The sequence below is a fragment of the Physeter macrocephalus genome, chromosome 7 (assembly GCF_002837175.3).
Source record: "Physeter macrocephalus isolate SW-GA chromosome 7, ASM283717v5, whole genome shotgun sequence".
In the NCBI taxonomy this organism is placed as follows: domain Eukaryota; kingdom Metazoa; phylum Chordata; class Mammalia; order Artiodactyla; family Physeteridae; genus Physeter; species Physeter macrocephalus.
The window spans coordinates 117,930,861-117,945,040 of NC_041220.1; the positions used below are offsets into that span (position 1 = coordinate 117,930,861).

Genomic DNA, 14,180 nt, shown 5'->3' on the forward strand with positions numbered 1-14,180 from the left:
GGCAGTGCATGTTCTGGATCCCGAATATAATAGGCATTGGACACAAATTGGGCTGCCAGCTGAGGTGCTTGATTAGGGCCACACTGTGTACACATGCCTATTGTTTCCTTGATTGGAAAAAATATAAGGAAACAAATCCCACGAGTGCATGTCTTTCTAGTTACCAAGTAGTTGACTTTTCTGACATCTCCTCATTAACAATACATCAAATTACGCAGCATATGAGCCATTTTCCCTCTTAAACCATTTTGTCATTTTGTACCTTGTAGAAAACGTTTTAAGAGATTGGCACACCTCATAGATATGCATGTACATTTCTTTTGGTTAAATGTGTTATCCTTACATTTATCAAAGGAGAAGTTCCAGAATGCCATATGCACTCACAGAGAAACATCATTGGCTTAAGGTAGCAACATGGCCCTGAGGATTGGTGCCCCTGAGGTGAAGTGCTAGCTACCGTGGGACCATTTGCTAGCCTCAGGGCTTCAGAGGATGGCCCACTAGGTCCCTGTCCCCAGAAAGAGAAGAATTCCAGGTCACTTTGCAACAGACAGAGTCAAGGTACTTGTCTCGCTGTTGGTTAGCTCCTGTCCACACTGAATGTTCTGCCTTACTGTGTCAGGCCTGTGATCGTGGAGATCCCTCATTTTGCTGCCCTTCGAGGAAAAGAGAGGGAACTGGTTGTCCTGCGCAGTGAGAATGGGGACAGCTGGAAAGAGCATTACTGCGAATACACTGAAGACGAACTGAATGAAATCCTTAATGGCATGGATGAAGGTACTTCATATTAAAGGTTTTAAAAGAACTCTGAAGTGAAAGCATGATAATGATGCGTTTCTTTATGTCCTACGGGCGTGAGTGTGTTTGTGTTGCCTAATCCAGCTTGGGTCTGCTTGCCCTTGCACAGTAAAGCCAATCTACTGATCCCGGGTTGTGGTGAAGGTAAGTGTGGCATTTATTGCAGGTACCAAACAAGGAGTCTTGGTCTTTTGAGCATTAGCTGCCCAGACCCCTTATTTGGCACCTGCAATAAACGGCACAATTTCCTTCACCACAACCTGGTGTCAGTAGATCGGCTCTACGGCACAAGGGTAAGCAGACCCAAGTTTGGTTTAGTAACAAATGTGTCCCTTTGTTATTTTACCACAGCAAGTATTCTGGTATGTTCCAATGGTGATGCATTGGAGTATACGATATATTTGTCTAGTCTTACTTTTGTTACATTTGGGAAAATAAAATCGTTAATAGTAAATATCTCATTTTAATAAAGAGATACAGCCCATCTCTATCTTTAGTGCAAACTTGTCTAAAACGTGAGATAGAATAGATATTTTTGTTTCATAACAAAACAAACTGATACTGGATAAATCCATGATTTTAAAAAATGCCTAACTTGAATGTTTAGATATTTAAGACACTGATAAAAAGTGTTAAGCTTTTCTGTAGGAAAACCTACATATAACCATAACTACTGCATTATAGGATAATATATCCGGACGCGCAGGCTCAGCGGCCATGGCTCACGGGCCCAGCCGCTCCGCGGCATGCGGGATCCTCCCAGACCGGGGCGCGAACCCGGTTCCCCTGCATCGGCAGGCGGACGCGCAACCACTGCGCCACCAGGGAAGCCCTAATATAATTTTTAACTTCCTATTAAGGAGATAGGAAAATTAAGTTCACTCACACTTTATATATAATTTGAACAGGGAGTTAGTTAGGGTTGAATTTCATATACAAACCTACACATATAGTTAAGGAACTTATTTTTCATTAGGGCTTTAATCTCTGTAAATCCCAAATCCAGCTTAGGCCATTTAGCCCCAGGTTGAAATATCTTAGTTTGACTAGAGGGAGGTGGCTCATTCTTAGACCTCCCGAGGTTGCACAGAGATGAGGTCTCTCAGTCCTGATAACTGCAGATATGTTGCACTTTATGTAACTACACAAATAGGAGAAGTTCTTTGCCTAAGTGCCAAGAACCTACCAAAGTTTGCACAGAGGTAGACACACAGCTGTGTGGCTGTTTGCCAGATTTTATCAGTGTTTCAGGACCACCGGCTGTAGCTTCAGGTATGGCTCATGAATAGTAAAGTGTAGCCTGACAGCAGCTCCTCTAACATTTCTTTCTGCACCCTTCTGAGGTTGAGTAAGAAAAGAGGCCAGGCTTACCCTATCCAAGAGGTGGATGGAAAAGGAAATTATGCCTTCTAGATGTGTAGGTCAGCATCTTCCACGCAAGATGAAAAGATCAGGATTCTTACTGATAAGGCTTGTTCTGTGCAGTATTTAGCTGCTTCTACTCCTTGAGACCATTTCTTTTGCTTGCATTTAGTTTAGGATATTTCCATCTGAAGTATTTACCTGTCATTAACACTGCCATCTTGTCCTTGGATGGGGACCCACTCTTATAACTTTTTACATATGTAAAAGGCTCATTTTAAAACAGAGGATCGGATTTGTATGTTTTTATGTTCATTATGTGTGGTAACCTGTTCTTTTATAAGTATAAGCTAGAATTTGCCAATGCATCGATCTTCAATCATGAATGGTCAGATCCTGGGACTTCTGACTTTTGCTATCTAGTTATAGTCAATAGTTAAGAAAAACATGATTGCTGTTCATGCCTCTATAAGAATTGTAAATGATTTCTAAAAATGAATAAAGTTCCATAATCCCTTAAAATTCAGTGATCCACTTAGTTCAAATTTTCAGCATTTTAAACCAGTCAGATTTATTGTATTGCCCTACGTATCTACACTAATACAGTTTATAAAGAGCCCATTATCCCATTCTCCTGATGTTAGATGATCTGTTTGGTAAGTTAATGGTTTCAGGGGAATATTGAAACCCTGAATTTATAGTCACTGATTTTTTTTTTAATATCCACAGTGATTATCTCAGAGACAACCATGCCACTGGAATGAACACACAAACACGAATCTTACCCTTCCAAGACAGATTTTATTCCTGCACTGCTCCCCTGAGAACTGAAAGGGCCGTATTACTTCTTAAAACCACAATAACTGGTTGTTGAGCTAACTTTGAAATTTGCAAAGAAAAGGAGCCCATAACAAATTTCCTCTCCATCGTGTTGAGCCAAGAATAGAACAGGTTCATTTTCATTCCAGGTTTGCCCTCAAACCCCCTCATTTACAAAGGCAGCCCTGCAATACCACATCTGGAACTAGATGCTTTTCTTTCACAGTGCCCTGGAAAGACCGAGTTTCCACAGAGAGAGAAAATGTGCCAGCTAAATGCTGACAGCTCTTGAAAGATTGCAGTCATTTTTCTGGTGTTGTTAGGATAGCCTTACTTTTTAAATTTTCCTATTAATTAAAAAAGGAAGTGTTTTGTTACAACACCTGTTTACTACTAACTATGCCAGTGAGTCTGCTAGAATGCTTTCAGAAGGAAATCCTTGCTATATGAAGAAGGGTCATTTCTTGTCTCAGTGCTGGATAGCCCGGAAGACCTAGAAAAGAAACGGATCTGCCGCATCATCACCCGTGACTTCCCACAGTACTTTGCAGTGGTGTCTCGCATCAAACAGGACAGCAACCTGATTGGCCCAGAGGGAGGCGTGCTGAGCAGCACAGTGGTACCCCAGGTGCAGGCCGTCTTCCCAGAGGGGGCACTAACCAAGCGGATCCGTGTAGGCCTACAGGTATGCCCACATCAAGATGCAAGTTAACCGAACATGGATTTTATTCCAGTGATTAAAAATCAACTTTTCAAATGGGAATTAAATGGTTAAAGAATCAAATTATTCCTGGGTGAGCAAAAGCTGCCCTAGGAGATCATACGTCTCCTAAAGTTTTAGACGAGCATTTGGTAACAGTAGTAAACTTTCAGTTGCCATATTTGAAGCCAGAAAACTAATTTATGAAATAAAGAGCAATGCATTAAGAAATTTGACATGGAATATAATGATATATTGTTTATTTTAATTTTTTTTTCTTTTAAAAGGCTCAACCTATGCACAGTGAGTTGGTTAAGAAGATCCTAGGCAACAAAGCTACCTTCAGCCCTATAGTCACTTTGGAACCTAGAAGAAGAAAATTTCACAAGCCAATTACCATGACCATTCCTGTCCCCAAAGCTTCAAGTGATGTCATGTTGAATGGTTTTGGGGGAGATGCACCAACCTTAAGGTTACTCTGCAGCATCACAGGTGAGTCACATGTGACTACTGTAGTAGAAAGTTCTGAAAGAGGAAACTTAGATTGTCGTAGATATTAAATTACTTTGGTCATAAGATGCCTGCAAGGTTATATACATTAATTCAGGAAAGGCACTCTAACTAGGGGGAAGGAAATGAACTAATATTTACTAAATAAAGTCTGTATGCGAAACTTTTAGGCACTTCATATACATTGTTGTTTTTATCTCCACAGTAGCCCTGTGAGGAAACTTTAATCCTATTTTGCTGAAAAGGAAACCAAGATTGAGAGAAGTTCTATAACTTGCCTGAGATTATACTGTAAATATCTAGCAGAGTTGAGATTCAAACCCAAGCCCATATTCCTCAAAACCCAAGCTTTAAGCCTTCTTTGAAGACATCATCCTAAACCTGTTGAAAAATAAATAATATCTTGAATAATTATACCCAATAATTCAAACTTTTCTCTCCAGGAGTTGGTTATGTCTTTATCATTGATCTGCTGAACTAACTTTGGAAAAACAAAATGAAGGTTTTTAATGATTAACTGAATTTTGGTCTTTTCAATTGGAAGTTGTAATAGCTTTCAGTCAGCTACCAAACTCCAGAAAGACATTCCCAGAATATTGGTTGTCTCTGCCAATAATACCACCACAAATAGTGAGAGGTAGAAAATCCACACAAGTAACCTGTGTTAGAACTACATAATTTGGCTGATAATTTCCCTAATTAGCAATAACTACATGGTATTGGCTTTCAGTAAATATTCATACTGTTGTCAGTAGGAATAATGACCATCTCTGCTTGCTTAAGTATTGTTAGAATTTTTATTTTAATCTCTCCTTCATATTAGCAGAAATGTTTACCCTTTTTTTAATTCTCTCTTTCATTCTTCCTTCTTATTAATGTTTTTGGCTGTACTCTTGATAGCGAATCATTGAGACTTTACCGCATAAGTTTAATAATATGACGTAATTTTAAAGTACGTGGACTAAAATGAGGGTAGTGGGAAATCATATGCTTCGCCTATGGCTTCTTCCCAATTACTCATTTCTGGTTATTACATAGCATTCCTGGGTATCTTTCCCATACTTTTTGGTCCGTGTGTATATGATTAACCTTCCTACAGTGTGCAGTGTAATAGCGTGGATGCAAAACAAGTCAGAGAGAAAAATGTCCATGGCACATCCTGCCCTTATGGATGATAAAATGAAGATACCACACGGGCCTAGGCACCATCTGATCTAGTTATTCCAGCCCTCTGTCTTTGGATGGATTTGTAGTAAACAATTTCTTTAATTTATCTATTAATTTTTACAAATATGTTAACCTAGGTGTTTGGATTTTTGTGTTTTTCTCTGTTATGTTTTATGATTCTGCTTACAGTGTATATTTTAGAGGCCTCCAAGAATAAGTTTCCATGACCTTTGTTTGATAACTCATTCCCTTTAAGAAACCTTAGTCAAAATTTGTTTTCATCTCAAACATATATTCCTCCTGCAGTGCTTGAAGATAATTTTGTCCTATCTATGCCAACTTAATTCCTCAGTAGAAATAAAAGTCAGCATCACCCTCCATAGTGATTTGTCTGTGTCAGAGGTCATCCTTTGGCATTCAATCATTTGCTCATTCACTTTGCAGTATTTATTGAGCTCTTAATATTTTCCAAGCACTTTTTTGCCAGCCTTCAATTACAAATTGAGAGGAAATTCTCTTTCTTGAGAATAATTGCATAAAATATGAAGTTAAAAAACAAAAGAATATTTGGATTTTTGTTTTAACAAAGCATTCAGCTCCTTGGTTGGTCGAAGGATCTTTTAAAATCATCAATTGTATATAATTCAAAATTATCTTCAGAGCCTCGCAATTACAACAAAAGCTTCAGAATGTCAGGCAGAGAATAGAGCACCTAGTAGTTTGAAGCAGTTATTCAAATGACCTCCCTTAAATTTAGTTCTGTGAAGTGTGGTGTTTGCTGTTTGTTTTCAATGTGTCATTTTTTAGCATACAGTTTTTAGTCATTTTGCTTCCAGTGTGTCATGTTGAAGGGTGAGTGAACATAGCCAGAACCGCAAAGACTTTATTTTACAATGCAGGGTCTGGAGTTTTGCCTGATTTTTTTTCAACAATCGTATTATTTCAGGTGGAACCACCCCTGCTCAGTGGGAAGATATTACAGGAACTACGCCATTAACATTTGTCAATGAATGTGTTTCCTTTACAACCAATGTGTCTGCCAGGTATGGTTATACCGCACAGAAAAACCTACTGTGAAATTGTGTGCCCCCGATGTCTTTTATTTTGTTCCTTACATTCTTTAACAGTCATTTTTTTGGTATGGTTTTAAATATGGTCTGCATTTACCTTCATATTCTAAACTAGACCTGCCAGTAAATGTAATAGTGATAATGCAATAACAAAGTACAGCCAGTCAGATTAAAATCTAAAGAAAATAAATGATTGTTGGCTATTACTGTATGACCCAGACTCTGGTTTTAGCAGCCACTGCTGATTTTTCCAGTCCCAAAGGTCTTAGGAATGATAGATTTCCTGCTGTCCACAAAATAGCCTGAACTACTTTTTCCAACAGAATGATAACCAAAACACAAAGCATATCATGGTTTGCTTAAACAGTTTAGAGGTTTCGGTGATGCTTATGCATCATAGCACATTTACATATTGCCCACTTATGTATCACACATCTTTAAAAAGCTTAAGCTATTTAGTTTTTTTGCATGTGTATACACTAACTCAACTTATTAATATGAGTTCTCATTTGCATGATCATTAATGGACTGCCAAGCATTTTCCCTTTTATTTAATTTGATTACTACAACAACTTTGCAACTTAAGAAGGGCAAGAAGCATTATGTCCATTTTACAGATGAGAAAACTGAAGTTGAGAGTGGTTAAAGCTTAAATTCTTATTCAGGGGGAAAAAAGATAGATGCATGAATAACAGTGCACAGCAATAGCTGGGTGTGGTGACACATGTTTATAGTTCGAGCCACCCAGAGGGCTCAACTTTGAGTCTCCGGTTCTATGTGTCAGTGTGCCCTGCCACTCAGGCATCCACGCTCCCATGCCAGAAAATGACAAGTTCTGAATGGAAAGGTACAGAAGAGGTGCTAAAAGAATTCCGAGGAGAGTGTTTGCATCAGGGTGGTCACAGAGGATGTCTGAGAAGAGGTGACTCATGAGATAGGTAGGAACCTAACAGGCAGATATATAAAAGTGGAAAAGACAGTAACATGAGCCAAGATGCAGAAGGGCATTGGGGGCTGGCAACAACGGAGTCTGTAATTCAGCAATAATGCCGGAATGTTGGTTAACATTATTTACAGAAGGCCTGGTAGGATAGACCCAGAAATCATGAGTTATTATGTTATTGTATTAATAATTTAAGTTTTTCAGACAATTGAAGGAGCAGTGAATAAAGTATAGTTCAGTCAGTATAAAGAGGAAGGTAATATTGAGTGCCTGCCGAGAGCCAGGGACTATGCTGAACCTTCAACACACTATAGTAAGTGAAATAGGCCAGACCCAAAAGGACAGGTATTGCATGTAAATGAGGTACCTAGAACAGGCACATTCATAGAGACGGAAAGTTTAATAGAGGTTACCAGGGGCTGAGGTGAAGGGGAAAATTTGAAGTGATTGTTTAGTGGGTACAGTGTCTCTGTTTGGGATGATGAAGAAGTTCTGGAAATGGAGAGTGGTCACATTGCACGGTGTTGTAAACATACTTAATGCCAATGAATCGCACCCTTAAGAATGGTTAAAATGGTAAATTTTATATTACGTATAGTTTATCACAATTAAAAAGAAGAAGAGAGATGGGTCAGGAATGGAAGGAAAGAAAGGCTAAGAAGATAAGGAAATCTCAGAATACCTAAAGATTATGGGCAATGAGTTGGGAGAAGGAGAGTGATCATAGATGGAGAAAGGTTTCAAAGTAAGAGGATGTGAAATAAATCTTTGAAGCGTATGAATAACAAATTGAGAGAATGGCCGTCTGATCGTCTCTGCTTTCTCAGTGAAGTTACCTTTCTGAGGGTCTGAGGTGAGGGGGAAGGTCCAGGGGTATCATAAAGGTTTAGCACCATTACTGTACTGAATAAAATGGTATCTGAGGAAGAAGTTGCCAAAATATGTCACAGATTTAGCTGAGGCTAGAAATCATAAATTAGTCACAAAGCTAATAATTTCTTCTATTAATTGTATTAAGCAATACTTAGGAGTTCTGAAGCAAAAGCAGATTTTTTTAAAGTGGCTGGGTTGATCCAACTTTGGTGACTGTGAGTCCTTTGGAAAAGAATGATGGAATGAGGAAAAAAGCTAGGTAGATTTTGTTGAAAAGAGTTTCAGGAAATGAAGAACAGGAGAGGCAATCATGGAAAATAGAAACTCATCCAGTAAGATACTTGTCATAATGTCCAATACTGGGCTTATACCACTAAAGGATTCTAAACACTGAAACTGTATTTCAGGAGATTGAATACTCAGAAGAGTTTCCAAGGGAAAAAATTACAAACACAGTATTTAATAGTTGACCTTAAACACCTGGTACCTCTTTTTCTCTTCCCCTCACCTGCTTCCTCCTTCCCATCTATCCTCCTACCTTTCCTCCCTTCCCTATCTTTCTTTCCCTTCCTTTTTACTTCCTCTTATTATCTCCCTTTCTTTCTCCCTTCTTTTTTCAAGAAGCATTTAATGATTACTTTGATCATATTGAAGGAACTGACTTGGTTTTCATGCAGTTGGCCTTCCTTATTCATAGTCGTGGAGCCCACTGATACAGAGGGCTGACTGTATTCCACCATTTTAAATAAGGTACTTGAGCATCTGTGGATCTTGGTATCTGCGGAGTTCCAGGAACCAGTCCTCCATATATACCGATGGCTAACTGTACGTTAAATTTCAGATAACTGACCTTATTTTATTTTATAGGTTCTGGCTGATAGATTGTCGACAAATCCAGGAGTCCGTTACCTTTGCATCACAAGTGTATAGAGAAATTATTTGTGTACCATATATGGCCAAATTTGTAGTGTTTGCCAAATCACATGACCCCATTGAAGCCAGGTTGAGGTGTTTCTGCATGACTGATGATAAAGTGGATAAGACGCTTGAACAACAAGAAAACTTTGCTGAGGTGGCCAGAAGCAGGGATGTGGAGGTACTGTATTTGAAAAACCAATTTTTGTTAACATGTTGTTTATACCTTTATTAATAAATTATATTTAAAATAGTATACCATAAATAGAGCCATCAAAAAAAAAAGACCGGTCGACATCTTGATCAGTGAGAAGGTCAAGGTCTAAAATCAGCCATTTTTAGCCAGTTTGGACCTATTCAGTTGGGATAGTCTCCGTGTATGTGAGGAGGTAAAAGGACTCTTAAAGATTATTGTGGGAAAAATTATATGTCATTGATAAATTCAAAGTATGTAAATGAATATAGCAATTTATATGTTTTTATCTTTCCTTATTATTTTTTGAGGTGAATATTTATTTGATTTCTTTTTTTTTCTTGTTATTCTTTAATAGTGAAGAAAACAGTCCAGGAAGTATATACTTTGTATAAATGTGAAAGTATGATATCCAGGGCTTTTCTACATTACTTTTTCTTATTTCAGAATTTTCCATCATTGTGGGCCTTTGGATATAGAACTCAAGTAACATGACTCATTGTGAAGTCAAAAAGAAATTTAAATTTAGGATTTAAAGCTATATTGGTTTGCGAAGGTAACATGTTTGAGGATTAGAAATGAGACCATTAACATTAAATGCCACTCTGCATTTGAAGATTCCCATTACTAGTAAGAAGAGGGAGTGCTGGTACGTGCTTTGTCACAGATAAGACCAAATGTCAGTCAGGAGTTTAAAGATTATTGTATGCACATTTTAAGAATTTTAATGTTCCAGGTAATACCACCACTTCTTCATGTAAATAACAAGTAAAAATTGCAGCTATTATATTCTGTGTTGTTTTTCTCTCTTTCCACCAGGTATTAGAAGGAAAACCCATCTATGTTGATTGTTTTGGCAACCTGGTGCCATTAACCAAGAGTGGCCAACATCATATATTCAGTTTTTTTGCCTTCAAAGAAAACAGACTTCCTCTCTTTGTCAAGGTAATATATACATGGAACTTGGTAATGCATTTAATTCAAGATTAAGTAAAGCTTTGACTCCCTTTAGTAGAAGAAAATATTTGCTTTTCAGTCATTTCCAGTGATTTTTTTAAACCATTTCTGTAAAATTTTCAAGTCCTAGAAAACAAACCATTTTTTAAAATTTCAAATTCAACCTTAATTTTTAGTTATAGACTATGTTTAAGTCTAAGAATGAGGGGCAAATAGCCAATTCATTAATTAGAAAAACTGGCCATTCTTTTCCAGATTTTAAGGGAAGTCTCTCTCTCGCTCTCTTTTTTTTTTTTTTTTTACTATTATTTCTTTTAAATATTTGTGCTTAAATTTTTAAAACATGTGATTTCACAATTGTAGAGACCAAAAGAGTTCTTAGTGACAAATTTTTGTAATAAGAAGCTCTCAAAAGATCCAGGATCTCGCTTAATCTATTAAGAGATTATCCCAGATAGAGCTATAGACTGGATATACTTTCATAAATTCATTCAACAAACATTTATGGAGACACTTCAGTGTACCATAAATTTGTTGTCCCTCTTTAGGAATATTAATCCACGTTAGGAATTTGGCAGTAACTTATACAAGTTTTTTCCTAGATTCCCAGTTCTAAAGAGAGACAAAAATGGATATGAGTGAGAGATTCGTGAAATTGAAGTAATAATTCTATTTAAGTTTTAATAAGTCTGTTAAGTTTTCTCGAGATCTCTACTGCAGGCTTTCATTGTGCCATTTCTGGTTCATTTGTTTTGCCTGATTAAAGAAAGGCTCTTACAGATCACACATTAAGCACTAACTGCTGAGGGGCAATGGATCCATTTAACACAAACAGCTGTATAATTGTGCTAATATTTGATATTATTGATGTGCAAAAGTCATTTTATAACCAACACAATACAAAAAGGAAAATGACTTAAATAAACATTTCTCCAAACAAGATATACAAAGGGCCAATAAGCACATGAAAATATGCTCAACAGCTTAAGTAAATTCAAACTAAAACCACAGTGAGATCCCACTCCATACCCTTTAGGTTGGCTATTATCAAAAACAAACAAACAAACAGAAAATAACAAATGCTGGTAAGGATGTGGAGAAATTGGGATCCTGATGCATTGATTGCTGGTGGGAATGTAAAATGGTGCAGCCACTGTGGAAAACAGTATGGCAGTTCCTCAAAAAGTTAAACATAGAATTAGCATATGATCCAGCAATTCCTGAAGAATTGAAAGCAGGGACTCGGTTACTTACAATGTTCATAGCAGCATCTTCCCAGTAGTCAAAAGGTGGAAACATCCCAAATACCCGTCCACAGATGAATGGATAAACAAAATGTGGTATATGCATACAATGGAATATTATTCAACCTTAAAATGAGTGAAATTAGCCAGACACAAAAGACAAATAGTGTATGTTCCTTCCCACTTATATGAAGTACCTAGAGTAGTCAAATGCAGAGTCAGAAAATAGAATGGTGGTTACCAGGGGATTGGGGAAGGAAGGAATGGGAAGTTAATGGAAACGGTTTCAGTTTGTGAAAGTGAAAACATTCTGAAGATGCATGGTGGTAATAGTTATACAACAGTGTGAATGTACTTAATGCTACTAAACTGTGCATGTAAAAATGGTTGAAATGATGTTTTATGTATAATTTTTTTTAAATAATGATATGGTATTTCTTATTTTTTTTTGGAAAGTACTTTTTCTTTTTTTTAAATTTAATTATTTTTATTTATTTGTGGCTGCATTGGGTCTTCGTTGCTGTGCATGGGCACTGCTCTTCATTGCGGTGCACGGGCTTCTCATCGTGGTGGCTTCTTTGGTTGCTAAGCATGGGCTCTAGGCACGCGGGCTTCAGTAGTTGCGGCACGCGGGCTCAGTAGTTGTGGGCCCGTGGGCTCTAGAGCGCAGGCTCAGTAGTTGTGGCACACGGGCCTAGCTGCTCCGTGGCATGTGGGATCTTCCCAGACCAGGGATCGAACCCGTGTCCCCTGCATTGGCAGGCGGATTCTTAACCACTGCGCCACCAGGGAAGTCCTATGTATAATTTAACACAAATTTTTAAAAAGAACGAAATTCTGATATATGTCGCAACGTGAATGTATAACTCTACCTATACGAGGCACTTAGAAGGGGCAAATTTATAGCAACAGAAGGTTGAATAGAGGTTACTAGGTGCTGGGGGAGGAGTAGAATGGGGGATTACTGCTTAATGGGTACAGAGTTGCTGTTTGGGATGATGGAAAATTCTGCATAGTAGTGATGATTGCACAACTTTGTGAATGTGCTTCATGACACTGAATTGTATGCTTGAAAATGGTAAGTGTGTAAACGAAAATGGTAAATTTTATGTATATTTTACCACATTTTTTTAAGCTAAACGATTTTTTTAACCATTCTGAATGATAATAGGAAAGGGAAAAAGGAACACCTCCACATCCTTATTTAGCATTGTCTAATGATTTTTCCTGATTCTTTTGAGTATCATCTCCTTAAAATAAATAGTGTGCATCATATGGGTAAAGCATGTATGCCTTTCTTGTTCAAGGTACGTGATACAACTCAGGAACCTTGCGGACGACTATCATTTATGAAAGAGCCAAAATCTACAAGAGGCCTGGTGCATCAAGCTATTTGCAACTTAAACATCACCCTGCCAATTTATGCGAAGGTATTGTAATCTGCTGTAGTGCAATTCAGGGAGTATAGGATTTTATTTTCAAATTCTTTAGAATAAATAAAAGCAAAGACACTGAATGCAACCATATATAACAGTCATTTTTGATACCCTGTCCAATTTATGATTTTCCATTTAAGTAAGGGAAAAAGTAGCTCTACCTTGTTTCACATTAAATTCACTTTGATGGAAAATTTTCTGTAAATACATATTGGATATGGAAGAGAGAAAATTCAAATTGCAGATTTAATTTTTTGGACTAATTTTTAAAAATTAAATAATTCACTTTGCCTTTCTTATTGTTTTTATGTGCCCTCCTGGCACCATACTAGTACATTTCACCCTACCAAAACTTTATGAGTCTATTAGCTTCGGTTTACTACCAGTTCACAGTGGATTATGTACTATGAAATTCAGAGCAACAACAGGATATTTTACCTTGTTGCTAAAATAATTATTTGTTCATCTTGTAACCTATACTGTTTTAGGAGCATTAAATTAATTTTCAACTATTTTAACATGATTAGTATATAAAATACTCGCTTGTTATAGGAGTAGATTTGAAACATTGTTGAAAGGAAAATTCATTCATTCTTGACCCAAATCTACCTACAGGTGTTACTTGCTAGTCAAACCTCTCCCCATTATAGAATTCTTTGATTACTCTGATCAAATCAAAGAAGGCAAGGGGGATGAATTAAATGTTGGGGAGAACTTTATTTATTACTAAGAAAATTTTTAAACACTATCCCTTTTTAATGGAAAGCTACCACATGGCAATTTATAGGAGGTTATAGCAAGTTATCAGTGTGAATTTTAGAGGTTGGGAAGTAGGATGAGTAGTGGCAGGTGAGACCTGGAGGAGAGGTAGGAGTATATTTAAAATCCTAAATCTTGACTCTGCAAAATAAAACATTTCTTTTTATTCACCACAGTATATTTTCCTTACTTAATTATTCTTATAAATTAGAGATCAGTCACATAGAGATAAGCATGTAGTATCATGTTTAACATTGTAAATTCTTATTAAATTTTAAAAATTAAATACCAGTACCTGTTTACATAAATTTACATATTATTCCAAGAATTAGAATACAGCAATAGGTATATTGATCCAGTAAGTGTACTGTAATTGCACTCCAATGGTACAGAATGTACCTTGGGGTTTGTAGTGCTGATCACTTTTGAGTCAC

At 37.1% G+C, this 14,180-nt stretch overlaps 1 protein-coding gene across 31 annotated transcripts in view; it reads left to right on the forward strand.

Moving 5' to 3' along the window:
• The window catches only part of ANK2 (ankyrin 2), a 689,964-nt gene that overhangs the window by 641,789 nt on the left and 33,995 nt on the right, over window positions 1-14,180 (forward strand). For all 31 annotated transcript variants that reach the window (XM_055086193.1, XM_055086182.1, XM_055086196.1 and 28 more), the window contains 7 exons: window positions 623-777; window positions 3,453-3,664; window positions 3,967-4,171; window positions 6,303-6,399; window positions 9,110-9,338; window positions 10,170-10,295; window positions 12,859-12,981. In XM_055086193.1, coding sequence (XP_054942168.1) covers window positions 623-777; window positions 3,453-3,664; window positions 3,967-4,171; window positions 6,303-6,399; window positions 9,110-9,338; window positions 10,170-10,295; window positions 12,859-12,981 — 1,147 coding nt within the window. The remainder of the gene's footprint in view (window positions 1-622; window positions 778-3,452; window positions 3,665-3,966; window positions 4,172-6,302; window positions 6,400-9,109; window positions 9,339-10,169; window positions 10,296-12,858; window positions 12,982-14,180) is intronic.